This window comes from Cynocephalus volans, chromosome 14 (assembly GCF_027409185.1).
Source record: "Cynocephalus volans isolate mCynVol1 chromosome 14, mCynVol1.pri, whole genome shotgun sequence".
Classification (NCBI taxonomy): domain Eukaryota; kingdom Metazoa; phylum Chordata; class Mammalia; order Dermoptera; family Cynocephalidae; genus Cynocephalus; species Cynocephalus volans.
In genome coordinates this window covers 67,946,938-67,961,856 of record NC_084473.1, presented here as the reverse complement: position 1 = coordinate 67,961,856, position 14,919 = coordinate 67,946,938, and the positions used below count along the sequence as shown (strand labels likewise).

Genomic DNA, 14,919 nt, shown 5'->3' with positions numbered 1-14,919 from the left:
TAAAAAATTCAACCAATAGCTTAAGAAACAGTCTAGATCAAGCAGAAGAAAGAATTTCTAAACTTGAAAACAGGTTTTTTGAAATAACCTCATCAGACAAAAAACAAGAAAGACTGTGAGATCTATGGGACAACTTTAAGAGTACAAACATTGATATATGGGTGTTCTGGAAGGGGAAGAGAATGGAAAAGGCATTGAAAACATATTTAATGAAATAATAGCTGAAAAGTTCCCAAGTATCGGGAGAGATATATGGACTTCCAGATCCAAGAGGCTCAAAGATCCTCAAACAGATTTAACCCAAAAAGGTCCTCTCTAAGCCATATTATAGTCAAATTGTCAAAGGTCAAAAACAAAGAGAGAATTCTAAAAACAGCAAGAGAAAAGCATCAAGTCACCTATTAGGGAATCCTCATTAGATTAACAGCATATTTCTCAGCAGAAACCTTACAGGCCAGGAGAGAGTGGGATGATATATTCAAAGTGCCCAAAGAAAAAGACTGTCAGCCAAGAATACTATATCCAGCAAAGCTATCCTTCAGAAATGAAGAAGAAATAGTGCCTTTCCCAGACAAACAAAAACTGCAGGAATTCACTACTACAAAATCAACTTACAAGAAATCCTTAAGAGGGTTAGGAAGCAAAAGAATGATAACTACCATCATGATAACATGTGAAAGAATAGAACTCACTGGTAGAGCAGATACACAAAGGAGAAAGAAAAAGAAATTATGTCTTATCACTACAAAAAATCAACAAACACCAAAGACAAACAATAAAGGGAAAAGAAAGGAACAAAAGATATATAGAACACTCACAAAAAACTAATAAAATGTCAGGAGTAAGGCAATACCTTTCAATAACAACCTTGAATGTAAATGGATTAAATTCCCCAGTTAAAAGATATAAATTGGCTGAATGGATTAAAAAACTAGACCCAAATATATGCTGCCTACAAGAAACTTACTTCACCTGTAAAGACACATATAGATTAATAGTGAAGGGATGGAAAAAGATATTCCATGCAAATGGAAACCAAAAATGAGCAGGAGTAGCTATACTTACATTAGATAAAATAGACTTTAAACCAAAAAACTATAAAAAGAGGCAAAGAAGGATCTTATATAATGATAAAGGGATTAATTCAGCAAGAGGATATAACAATTGTAAATATATATTCACCCAACTTCAGAGCACCCAGGTATATGAAGCAAATATTATCAGATCTACAGGGAGGGAGAGATAAACCCTAATACAATAACATTTGAGAACTTCAACACCCCTCTCTCAGCAATGGACAGATCCTTTAGACAAAAAAAATCATCAAAGAAACATTAGATTTAAACTGTACTATAGACCAAGTGGACTTGACAGACATTTACAGAACATTTGATCCAACAATTGCAGAATATACATTCTTCTCATCAGCATATGGATCATTCTCCAGGATAGACGATATGTTAGGCCACAAATCAAGTCTCAGTAAATTTTTAAAAATTGAAATCATATCAAGTATCTTAACAGACCACAACAGAATAAAACTAGAAATCAATAACAAGTGAAACTTTGGAAACTGTACAACTACATGGAAGTTAAACACTATTCTCCTGAACTATCAATGCATCAAAGAAGATATTAAGCAAGAAATCAAAAAATTTCTTTTAACAAATGAAAATAGAAGCACGTCATACCAAAACCTACAGGATACTGCAAAAGCAGTACTAAGAGGGAAGTTTATTGTGATAAGTGCTTACATCAAAAAAGTAGAAAGATTTTAAATAAACAACCTAATCTTACACTTCAAGAAACTAGAAAAGCAAAAACAAAAAACACTAATATTAGCAGACAGAAAGAAATTACCAAGATCAGAGAAGAACTAAATGTAACAGAGATTTTTTTTAAAAGATATGAAAGATCAACAAAACAAAAAGTTGATTTTTTCAGAAGATAAGCAAAATTGACGAACTATTAACTAGACTAAGAAAAAAAGAGAGACCTAAATAACGAAAATCAGACATGAAAAAGGAGACATTACAACTGATGCCACAGAATACAAAGAATCATTAGAGTCATTAGAGACAATTATAAACAACTATACACCAACAGATTTGAAAGTGTGGAGGAAATGGATAAATTTCTGGACAAATACAACCTACCAGGACTAAACCAAGAAGAAAGAAAAAACCCAAACAGACCAATAATGCACAACAAGATTGAATCAATAATCAACAGTCTTCCAATAAAGAAAAGCCCAGGACCAGATGGCTTCACTGCTGAATTCTACCAAACTTTAAAGAACTAATACCAATTCTTCTCAAATGATTCCAAAATATCAAAGCAGAGAGTATTCTCCTGAAATCATTCTATGACACCAGCATAACCCTGATACCAAAATCACAAAGACACAACCAAAAAAGAAAATTCCATCCTTGATAAACATAGATGCGAAAATTCTTAACAAAATATTAGCAAACAGAATTCAACAGCACATCAAAATGATCATACAACATGATCAAGTGGTATTCATCTCAGGGATGCAAAGATGGTTCAACATACACAAATCAGTAAATGTGATACACCACATCAACAAAATAAAGGACAAAAAAACATATGATCATCTCCACAGACATGGAAAAAGCATTTGATAAAAGTCAACATCCCTTCATGATAAAAACTCTCAATAAATTAAGTATCAAAGGAAAGTATCTCAACACAGTAAAGGTCATATATGACAAACCCAAGCTAACATTACCCTGAATGGGTTAAAATTGAAAGTTTCTCCTCTAAGAACAGGAACACAAGAAGGAGGCCCACTCTCACCACTCCTATTTAACGTAGTACTGGAAGTTCTAACCAGAGCAATAGGCAAGAGAAAGAAATAGACGGCATCCAAATTAAAAAAGAGGAAGTCAAATTGTCCATGTTTGTAGATGACATGATCTTATGTATACAATAACCTAAAGACTCCACCAAAAAACTCTCACTGATAAATGAATTCGGTAAAGTTGCAGGATACAAATTCAATATACAAAAATCAGTAGCATTTCTATACAACAACACTGAACTAGAAGATTTTAAAAAATCAAAAGAGCAATCCCATTCACCAAAAAAAATAAAATACCTAGGAATAAATTTAACCAAGGAGTTGAAAGATCTCTACAATGAAAACTAAAAAGCACTGATGAAAAAAATTGAAAAGGACACATAAAAATGGAAAGACATTCCATGTTCATGGATTGGAAGAATCAATATTGTCAAAATGACCATACTACCCAAAGCAATCTACAGATTCAATGCAATACTTATCAAAATACCAATGACATTCTTCACAGAAATAGAAAAAAAGTCCTAACATTCATATGGAACCACAAAAGACCCCAAATAGCAAAAGTAATCCTGGGCAAAAAGAATACAGTTAAAGGCATTATACTACCTAACATCAAAATATACTACAACACTATAGTAACCAACACAGCATAGCACTGACATAAAAACAGATACATGGGCCAATGGAACAGAATAGAGAATCTAGAAATAAACCCATGTATTTACAGCAACTGATTTTTGACAAAGGTGCCAAAAACATACACTTGGGAAAGAACAACCTCTTCAAAAAATGGTGCTGGGAAAATTGGATATCCACGTGTAGAAGAATGAAACTAGACCCCTATCTCCCACAATTTACCAAAATCAACTCAAAATGGATTAAAGACTTAAATGTAATACCTGAAGCTACAAAACTTCTAGAACAAAACACAGGGGAAGGACTTCAGGATGTAGGACTGAGCAAAGATTTTATGAATAAGACTCCAAAAGCACAGACAACAAAAGAAAATATAAGCAAATGGGATTATATCAAACTAAAAACCTTCGGCACAGTAAAGGTAACAATCAACAGAGTGAAGAGACAACGTGCAGAATGGGAGAAAATATTTACAAACTATGCATCCAACAAGGAATTAACATCCAGAATATATAAGGAACTCAAATAACTCAATAGTAAAAAACAAATAATCCAATTTAAAAATGGGCAAAAGAGCTGAATAGACATTTCTCAAAAGATGACATACAAATGGCCAACAGGTATATGAAAAAATGCTGAACATCACTAATCATCAGAGAAATGCAAATCAAAACCACATTGAGATATGATCTCACCCCAGTTAGATTGGCTATTATCAAAAAGACAGAAAATAACAAATGCTGGCATGGATGCAGAGAAAGGGGAACTCTTATACATTGTTAGTGGGACTGTAAATTAGTATAGACATTATGGAAAACAGTACAGAGGTTTGCAAACATCTACAGATAGAACTGCCATACAATCTGGCAATCCCACTACTGGGTATATATACCCAAAGGAAAGGAAATCAACATGTTAAAGGGATACTTGTACTCCCATGTTTATCAAAGTTCTACTCACAATAGCCAAGATTTGGAACCACCCTAAATGTCCATTGATGGATGACTGAATAAAGAAAAGGTGTACACAATTGAATACTACTCGACCATAAAAAGAATGAAATTCTGCTGTTCACAGCACATGGGTGAGCTTGGAGAAAATTATATTAAGTGAAATAAGCCAGGCAGAGAGAGAAACACCACATGTTCTCACTCATATGTGGGGGCCAAAAATAATAATAATAATAGGTTGAACTTTCAGAAGGAAAGATCAGAACTCTGGTTACTAGAGATGGGAAAGGGGAGTGGGGAGTGGGATAGTGAGAGGTTGGTAAAAGGACACAAAATTACAGCTAGATAGGAAAAACAAGTTCTATTGGTAGACAGTAGTACTAGGGATCGATAATTAACAATAATTTATTGTATGTTGTCAAATGGCACAAAGAAACAATACATTTTTGCAATGATGAATTTGCTAACGCCCCTGATTTGATCACTACATATTGTATACATATATTGAAATATAACTCTGTATCCCATAAATATGTACAATCAATACATTTCAATTTAAAAAATAAATAAATTAGGAGTAGAAAAGAATACTCTCTATAACCAGTTACATAAAACATCCAACTGAAGGCCCTACCCAATGCAATAAGACAAGAAAAGGTCAGCTTTGTACCCCATGAAAATTCATAACCAATAAAAATAAATAAATAAATCTAAAGTGTTCAAAAAAGTTTTAATTCTAAAATATATTTATATGTGTGCAAATCACGCTTATTGAAAAATGTCCTCAAACATGACCTCTGACATTCCTTGTTTCTTCCTCAATTATTTGTGATCTGAAATTGATTGTACTAATGCTATAGCACAATAACTGAAATTCTACCCTGATGTCTTCTATGCCACAACTAGATTTAATATCTTCCTCTTTGGGTCTCTAATAAAATGTCATCACCTATGATTCTTAGGATATTCTGCATTTAAGAGCATATTCTGCTTTCAGTATAGTTACGTGTGTTTCCCCTTACTTACCTTCATGATCACCCCTCCAGTTCACCCACTACACACACTTCTTCATGGTAAGGACTGGTGACTAATCTTTGAATCTCTACCTAGAGTAACTCGAATAAACATATATTATAGAGATCTTTATATTAAGTAAATGAAAAAAAGAAAAAGAAAATAAACATTTTGACAACAAAAAAATAAACAAATAAGAATAAAACAAAACATAAAAAGAAGAATCAAAACTGTGACTCATCACAAATTATATGACTGACCACACAGAAAACACAGGAAAATTCTCAAAGAAGAATTGACTTAATCAAGACTTAATCCAGAAGAATTAATGAGAGTTTAGCAAAGTTTCTGGATATAAAATCAGTATGTGAGAATCAATTCCATTCATATATAAACAAAAACTAATGAGAAAATGTACCTCTAAAAATTCAAGTAAAAAGAACAAAAAATATATAAAATAGAACTAAGTCTAATAAAATTTGTATCAAACTTTTAAAAATAAAATTATAAAAATTTACCAAAAGACATTAAAGACCTAAATAAATGGAAAGATGTATCATGTTCATGGTTGAAAGACAGTACAATAAAAATGTCTGTTTTCCCCAAACTGATCCTGAGATTCACTGTTACACAATCACAAATACCAACAGTTTTTTAAAAGAAGTTGGCAAGCTAATTCTAAAATCGAGGTGGGAAAGCAAAGGACTAGAATAGAAATGACACTCCTAAAAAAGAACAAGGTGGAGTAATTCTTTTACCAGATAGCGAGACTTACTAGAAAGCTGTAATAAATAAGACAGTGGAATATAGAGGAAGACTAATACACCAGTGGGACAGAACAGAGAGCCCACAAATAGACGCACACGTATGTGGAAACCCGATATATGGCACAGATGTCATTACGGATCAATGAGAAAGGATAGATCTTTCTATGATGATATAAACTCATTGGTTATCTATATGGGAAAAAATAAAAGGAAGTCTAATCTCTACCTCACAGTTTGCATACACAAGTCAATTCCAGGTGGAATAAGCACTTAAGTATGAAAAGCAAAACTTCAGAATTTTTATAAGAAAATTTAAACAAGTATCTTCTTTCTAAGGTTTCTTTTAAAAAACAATAGAGAGAGATGAAGTGATAACCCAAGATATCCAAAATATATATAATAGCAATTTCAGAGTGAGAGAGCTCAAAAATGACTTGAATCCAGAAATTAAAGAAACTAACTTAACATCAGCAGAATTTTTAAAGACCTGGATCTTTGGATAAAAAACAACTGTAAAATAGATGAAATGCTATTAAGCCTAATAAAGAAAAAAGATATAACACAAATATACAAAATTAGGAATGAGAATGAAAACACTACAGATACAGAAGCACTCTCTTTTATTGTAGCAGTATGTACAAATCCATACCAGTGTTAATAAGCAATATCGGGGGGCATCTAAGGTACCAGGGTGATTGAAGAAATAGAAAACATTCAAAGAATTCCCTGCCAAAAAAGGTGCTGAGCCCAGTTTTACAAAGAAGTACAGGTCAGTTGCATCTATTATATGGTTATATAAGATATGCATTCCTGAAAATCTTTTATAATTCAAAACTCATATAATAGAACACCATTTTCAAGAAAAGACAACGGATATCCTGTTTATCAGCTAAACCATAAATACAAATCCAACACCTTTCAAAGTACATGACTGTTAGTCATTTTTTAAATTTAGATTGATTCATGTTATTACACAGTTTGTATGTAAAGTCAGACTACTAAAATTTTTATACCATGTAATTTCCAACTTGCATAATTCAAATTTATAAAGAGTAGCTCTAATGTGTGAGGGTACTTCAAAACATTCATGGAAAAATGGAATTAAAAGATAATAGGAATCTTTCCATGAAGTTCTGAAGTACCCTCGTGTTTCTGAACCTTTAAGAAACAATCATTCTCATGCCATAGAGACTGTTCCAAGAGCACAGAAAGTAGGAGTACACCTGAAAAATATTTTAGGGAACTAGTATAATCCTGATATCAAAGCCTAACAAAGATAACCTAAAAGTAATAATAGAGATGCAAAAATCCTAAGTAACAGCAAATCTAACTCAATAATATATAGTAGAAGTCCTCCATACAAACTTCCTCTTAGCCAAGATTAACATACGCTACCCATTCTGTCTGCGGACAGTCTGACTATGGTCCAGAGCCAGCTGGATGCCTGTGGCTATTCTAGTTTGCTCACTGCAACTCTAGCAGGTGAGCTGTATGTTTACCAACTGTCAATTGTGTATGTTCCCAAATCTTGTACTAATATGGTAACTAGATAAATAAATAAATTACATATTACAAAGACATATAAAATTTTACTAATTTAATGCTTTTTTCAAAAAATATGATGAAAATTAAGTATGAGTGAGGGAGATCTTAAGGACTGTACACTCAGATTTTTTTGCAAGTATCATTAAGTTCTCATCAAACTTTAATAAACCTAAAGCTAAAAATCCTAAATAACACATTTTGGATGTGGTTTCTACCACAAGGATGACATGACATTCAAGTCAGCACATCCAAATTCAAAGAAGAGGACTTGGCATATGTCAAATGATTGGCAAATGAAGACACACGGACATGGTTAAAAATAATTACAGTAATACATATGCCTGTTAGTGGGTCCCTATTCAACCAGCTTTTTCAGTTAGCCAGCCAACTACCTGTCTTGACTACATAGCATAAGAGGGCTTCAATTGCAGTGAACTATGATACCATGACCAGTTGACCACTTTGGGTTTGCCCCAAGAATACAGAACAATTATAAATTATATCAACAGGTCAATGGAAAATAATCATATTGATAAACACCAAATGTCACTTGATAAAATTAATCTTCCATACCTAATTTTTAAGCTATTAATAAACTAACAACCTTGACAAAATCAAGAATATCTATCTGAAACTACCAATCATTATCATAATTAATGGAAAATTGCAAGAGGTATTCTCTTTAGAATCAGTGACTAAGTTTGCTCTCTAACATCTCAATATTGAATGTTATTCTGGAAAAAAGAATACAACATAACTATTAGAAAGAAAGTGACATATTTATTATTATTTGAAGAAAACAATATTATCTACCTGGAAAACCCAACAGAATCAATTAACAATTGTTAAAACTAATGAAGGAGCTTAATAGTCTGTTTCATAGTAAATATACAAAAATATTGTTTTCCTGTATTCTAGCAATAGTCAGGCAAAGCCATAAGAAAAACAGATATTTCATTTAATATAGCCAAAAAGGCTATAAAATGCCTAGGAATAAATTTTAACAAGAAATGGGCTGGATCTATATAAAGTAAGCTAAAATAACTCCTCTAAGGGACATAAAAGAAGACAATAGGGGAAATTAACAAATTAAATTTCCAATGATAAGGAGCAGTTAAACCTTTATGGATGTTCATATGACATGCAGCCATATTTGTAAAGAATATAAAAATATGGAAAAACATTTACGATATACCTCTATGTTAAAAAATGCAGATTATAAAAAAGTACAATATGATTCAAAATTTTGTTTTTAAAAAGTATGTACATGGTATATGTGCATAAAAGATATCTAAAAATGTAGATCAAAATCTTAACAGTGTTTATCTTTAACTGGTAGAAACACAATGGTTTTAACTCTGTCTCACACTTTTTGCGTTTTCCACAAAAGATAAATTTTTAAAAATTAGAAATATATTTTTCCTCCTCCTAGAAGCCCATAAGACACCCAATACAGCAATGCTTCCCCTTGCCACCATAAATGGAGTTTAACTCACTGCCTCTCAACAGGTCCTGTTTCTTATGACTCCCCCAGCAGGTCAGGGGCTCCCCTTGGCCCCCAGCATGGGACTTTGGGGGTTCACGCTGAAGGCTAGACACCAAAGTCATCTTGCTGGAGGGACCCACAACCCAGAAAGATGACACCTAGGAAATCAGCTCGGGAAGTCAGGAAGTGTTCTTCTGGGAACTGCAGGAGCTGACCAATGGCCCAAGCAGACCTTTCAGAACTACTGGGGCCAGCCAGGGTTCCCCAGCCACACACGCCCTGCACGCATTTGGGAGGAACAGAGAAAGTCAGCCTGCCTTCGCCCACAGAGGCTTCTGATGTCCCATGTCCCAGAAGCCAGGGTCTAATCTAGAGACTTCCCTGCTGCCACTGGCCTATGCAGCCCCACCCAACCCCCTCACACAGGGAAAAAGGATTGAGATAAATCCCAGGATGCACCAAGAGATAACATAGGGATGTCCGTTTCTGAGAGTCTACCCCATCACTCTCTGCCTACCCCTCCATTACTACACGGGACAGACAGGTGGACGTTTTCTGTTGGGACTCAGGAAATACCTCCTCTCTTCCCCTTTTACTCTCCCCTCCTCTGTTCCCCTCCTAATTCCCCACCCCCACCCCCAGCCCCCCAAAGGAAATCAAGGAGCCCACAAATAGGTAAACAATACATACATGAGGACTGGCTGGAGAAGATGCCATGTTAGTGGGGGCCAAGCTCGACAGACCATCTGCAAGCTACAAATTAAACATGCTGGTTAGTAACAAGCAACCCAATTAAAAAATGGGCAAAAGAGCTAAGTAGGCATTTCTCTAAGGAAGATATACAAATGGCCAACAGACATATGAAAAAATGCTCAACATCACTCAGCATCCGGGAAATGCAAATCAAAACCACATTGAGATACCATCTAACCCCAGTGAGGATGGCTAAAATCCAAAAGACTATGAACAATAAATGCTGGCGAGGCTGCGGAGAAAAAGGAACTCTCATACATTGTTGGTGGGACTGCAAAATGGTGCAGCCTCTATGGAAAATGGTATGGAGGTTCCTTAAACAATTGCAAATAGATCTACCATACGACCCAGCCATCCCACTGTTGGGAATATACCCAGAGGAATGGAAATCATCAAGTCGAAGGTATACCTGTTCCCCAATGTTCATCGCAGCACTCTTTACAATAGCCAAGAGTTGGAACCAGCCCAAATGCCCATCATCAGATGAGTGGATACGGAAAATGTGGTACATCTACACAATGGAATACTACTCAGCTATAAAAACGAATGAAATACTGCCATTTGCAACAACATGGATGGACCTTGAGAGAATTATATTAAGTGAAACAAGTCAGGCACAGAAAGAGAAATACCACATGTTCTCACTTATTGGAGGGAGCTAAAAATTAATATATAAATTCACACACACACATACACACATACACACACAAACCGGGGGGCGGGGAGGAAGATGATATAACAACCACAATTATTTGAAGTTGATACAACAAACAAACAGAAAGGACATTGTTGGGGGGGAGGGGGGGGAGGGAGAAGGGAGGGAGGTTTTGGTGATGGGGAGCATTAATCAGCTACAATGTATATCGACAAAATAAAATTTAAAAAATTAAAAAAAAAAAAAAAAAAAACATGCTGGTTAGTGACAGGATTCCAGACTCCACTTCAGGGAAGGCTGGACAGCCCCGAGGAGGCAGCCGTCTCCCACCAGGCACCCTCTGCTCTTCCTCTAGGGAGGTCACACAAGTGGAAAGAACATGTGCCTTGGAGTTGGACAAGCCTGGCTCTGTTGCCTCTCCAGCTGTGTGACCTTGGGCATGCCCCTTGGCCTCTCTGAATCAGCATTCCCATCTGGAGAATGGGCACAAGGCCTACCTCACAGGGCCGCAGTGAGCATGAGTGCAACGAAGGCTGTGCATGCCCAGTACAAGGTGAGGCACGTGGGTTCCACCAATGCCTGTTTCTTGCCTGCTCTCTCTCAGGTCCTCCCTGCCTTTCCAAAATCTGCCTGTTTCTGGGACACTCCAACTCTCCATCATGGCTCTTTCTGCATCCTTTTCTGGCATCAGATACTTGCCCGCAATCTTTGAGTACTGTGAACCAATAGTTTATAGGGCAAACCCCTGGGCTGCAGCATCAAGGAAGGCCTCGGGGCTCAGGACTGAGCAGGCAAGCTTGTTTGGAGGCCACTGCCACAGTCCAGGGGCAGGTGCTGGGGCTCCGGGTGGAGGAGCACCAGTCTAGCAGGTGGGCAAGGGCAAGGAGATGCATTCTGGGCAGAGGGACTAGCAAATGCAGTGGTGAGAGAAGCAAAGCACATTCAAGAACAATGGGTCACGTAGAAGACACTTGGGCAGTGGGCAAAAGGAGAAGTGAGGAGACCAGCTGCGCCAGAGCTGCCAGGGCTAGACTCTCCTCCTTTGAGCCTCAAGCAGAGGGCTCTGGCAGGACTCCACAAGGGGCCTAAGCCCTGCCCGTCCTCCCTGTCTCATCAGGAAGACCCTGGTAGGCACTCTCCTGATGTTCAGGAAGGGCTTGGACAAATACATGGAGGATGAAGCCTTGCTGGCACCTGGAGGGAGTTTGAGGATTCACAAACCCATCCCTGCTCTGTGAAGGGGGCATCACTGAGGGTCCTCTCAGGGAAGAATGGCCAATGGGCCACTGGACTGCTCTGGGTGCTGACTACATGTTGCTGGGCATGGTGTGACCCCTGGAACAGACTGGATGAACTCCACGTGCAACCCCAGCTGGCAGGAGAATGGCACAGCTGGGCAACAGCTCTGCCCTCCCCTTCTCATCCTGAACCCCACAGAAGCCTTATAGTTATTTATAACACAGTTCATTTTTAGAAAGGTGAGAGGGAAACCGGCAGTTCACCAGAGCAAAAGGGAGAGAAAATAGAGCTAAACATAGTGCTCCAAAGATCTGGTCCAGCTTCAGAAATTACACGTTCCCCTTTCGGACTCAGGCTTAATTTGCCGCTCCAGTTCTGGGAGTGCGCTCCCACCTTCACGGTGTCCTGGAGACTATAACAGAAACAGCAGGCTCAAAATTAGCCCCAGCCTGGGAACCTGGAAGCCTGGGAGCCTGGGAGCCCAAGAGCCTGGGGGTGGGCCAGCCCCAACACCCCACCCCGTGGGCCTGGGGAGCAAGTCTATGCCGCCTGCCAATGCCTCCTCCACGCCAGCCTGCCAGGTCCATCTCCTTGCTAGCACCCCGCGCCTGCCACACACTCGTGCTCACACACACACAAACACACATACCACCTAACCACATACATACATATGCACACACACCACATACCACCTCTATCACACACACACACACACACACACACAGTCCCACTTCCAAGCCTTTGCCAAGCTCTTTTGCCTATCAGGAAAGCCTCCCCCTCCCCTCCCCTGTTCTAGCCCCACCTGGCTTCTGAGGGTTTTCTCCAGCCACACCTCTTTGGAGAACCTTCCCTGATTACTTAGCCCCCACTGACCCTGCAAGGCCAGGGTAGTCCAAGATGTTGGCAGCCTTGTTAATAAAGCATCTCATCACTTTGACATCACTCATTTGAGATCTGCTAGACACCTCATCTCCCTGTGATAAGAGCAGAAACTTCACAAGTGTTCTCTTTGTCTTTATCCCTCCTCAACACACACATATTCTCCACCCCCAGAAATTCTCCTTCTATGGATTCTTAAAGAGGAGACCCCTACCCAGGAGTGATCTCTCAGAATGCTGGGCACGAGTCGCCCTCAACGCACCAAGCTAGCTCTGGGGGTTCCTCAATGCCTGGAAGGTAGAAGATGTGGGGCTGATGTGGGGGTGATGTGGGGGTGATGTGCAGGGTCCATCCTCTACTCTGAGCTCCAAGACCCTCTACAGGAAATAGGAGGGGGTGGGTAGCGTGCTCTGCATGTGTTCCTGCATGCTGCTTCTCTCCCCATTTCATAATCATAACACCAAGAACCAGTTTAATAAAAAAAAAAACAGATTAGCAAGCAAAGAAAGACCCTAATTCTATTTTAAAGATAGGAATGGAGTCAGAGTCAGAGACAGATTCAGAGAAAGAAAAAGAAACACAAGGGGAGAGCAAAGGATAGAAATGAAACGTTGGTAGCAATACATTCTGATTGTCAGTTTGGTGGAGGTAATGCCTGTTTGTTCATTATAGTATATATTTTTCAAATTTTATATAATGAACATGTATCACATTTATGATCAAAGACAAATAAATTTATCCTTTTTTAAAGCAGAGAACTAGATGGAGTAGGGTGCCTCTGCTCTCCCTCTCCAAGGACACACCCAGGCCTGCCCTCAGAAAGTTAAAAGTCAGGGCCACCATTCCTGCAACGCCACCACCAACCTTAGACATGCCTCCAGCCAGCACCCCTGGGAGCCGGCACACACTCCTCCCATCTTCCCCCCCCCATGCACATACCACACACACACTCCCATCACCCCCACCCCCAGGCCACCAGCCTGAAGTCCACACATGGGACAACCTCACAGACCAAGAACAGATGGTGGAGTCATGAGCATCTCTCATCCCAGCTCATGTCACCATGAAGAACAGTGCGAGAGGCCACGCACCCACCCAGCCGGGGGCTCCTCAGCCTGAGACAGGTGCCAACCCATGAACCCTGGAGGGCTGAGTGGACAGATCTGCCTTATGCATACATTTTGAATCATCTCCAGAACTGGCCACTTTTGGCACATTCCCAAACATTTCTAGACACCCGAAAAGTGCTCCATTTTGAGTGCCAGCTCATGGCCTTAGCATCAGGAGAGTCTCAAGTGACATTTTCTAAATGTATGGCAGGCTCATCCCAAGACCTGGACAGATGGTGATGAGAAGGCATCATGAGCAGAGAGAAGGCATAACTGAAGAAAGAGATGGGAGGGGACCAGGATGGAAGGCTGCACCTGGGGGTGTGCCCTAGACCATGCCCACAGCCAGGATTTGGTGAGCACAGTACTGGGGGCCACCGAGAAACAATGGTGGGCAAACAGCAGCCAGGAGACATCCATGTGCTGGCAGACTTCTTGTTCCTCCAGTTCCTGGAGGCCAGGGCCTTTCATTCTATCTGTATTGGAGGAATGCACAGGGGGAGACAGCTCAGCCAAACTTATCTGGCAAACCACTAGAACTGGAGCTCACTGCTGCCTGGGTCAGCCTTGGAGTGCCTAGTCCTCAAAAGTGCCAGGGGGCATGGATGAGAAATGTAGTGAGTGGAAAGTTTCGTGGATCAGCCAAGTCAGATCAATGGATCTCAGAGAAAAACACAGTACAAAATCAGATACCAGACTGGGGGCTTCCCCAGAGGGCCTCCCTGGAGACCAGGACTAGTCTCCCTGCTGGACTTGGTGCTCCTTGAGAATAGGTCTCTGTCTCCACCATTGGACAGGGTGCTCATGAGGGCAAGATCCAAGCCACCTCCATCAGAGTAGGCTGGTCTTTCTTCCTCCTTCTTCTGCCCACCTCTGTGGCCAGGTGAGGCCTAGCTCCTCCCACTATGGGCACACCTCCAGGAGCCCAGACTCCAGTTCCTCATCCCTCTGTCTGGCTAGCAGCTCTAGCCAAAGTGTCCATGTGTTCCCACAAAGAGCATAGTCCTGGCTCTGGCCCTAAAATAGTCTCTCCCCGTCTGAGTCTGCAGACATTCTGAA

The 14,919-nt window shown here is 39.4% G+C and overlaps 1 protein-coding gene across 7 annotated transcripts in view; it reads right to left on the bottom strand.

Annotated features, from left to right (window-relative positions):
* Positions 1-14,919, bottom strand: part of DYSF (dysferlin) — a 221,544-nt gene that overhangs the window by 50,018 nt on the left and 156,607 nt on the right. For 2 of the 7 annotated variants that reach the window (XM_063077912.1, XM_063077911.1), the window contains exon 41: positions 9,916-9,978. The exons of the other annotated variants lie outside the window; for them this stretch is intronic. In XM_063077912.1, coding sequence (XP_062933982.1) covers positions 9,916-9,978 — 63 coding nt within the window. The remainder of the gene's footprint in view (positions 1-9,915; positions 9,979-14,919) is intronic. 7 annotated transcript variants of the gene reach the window in all.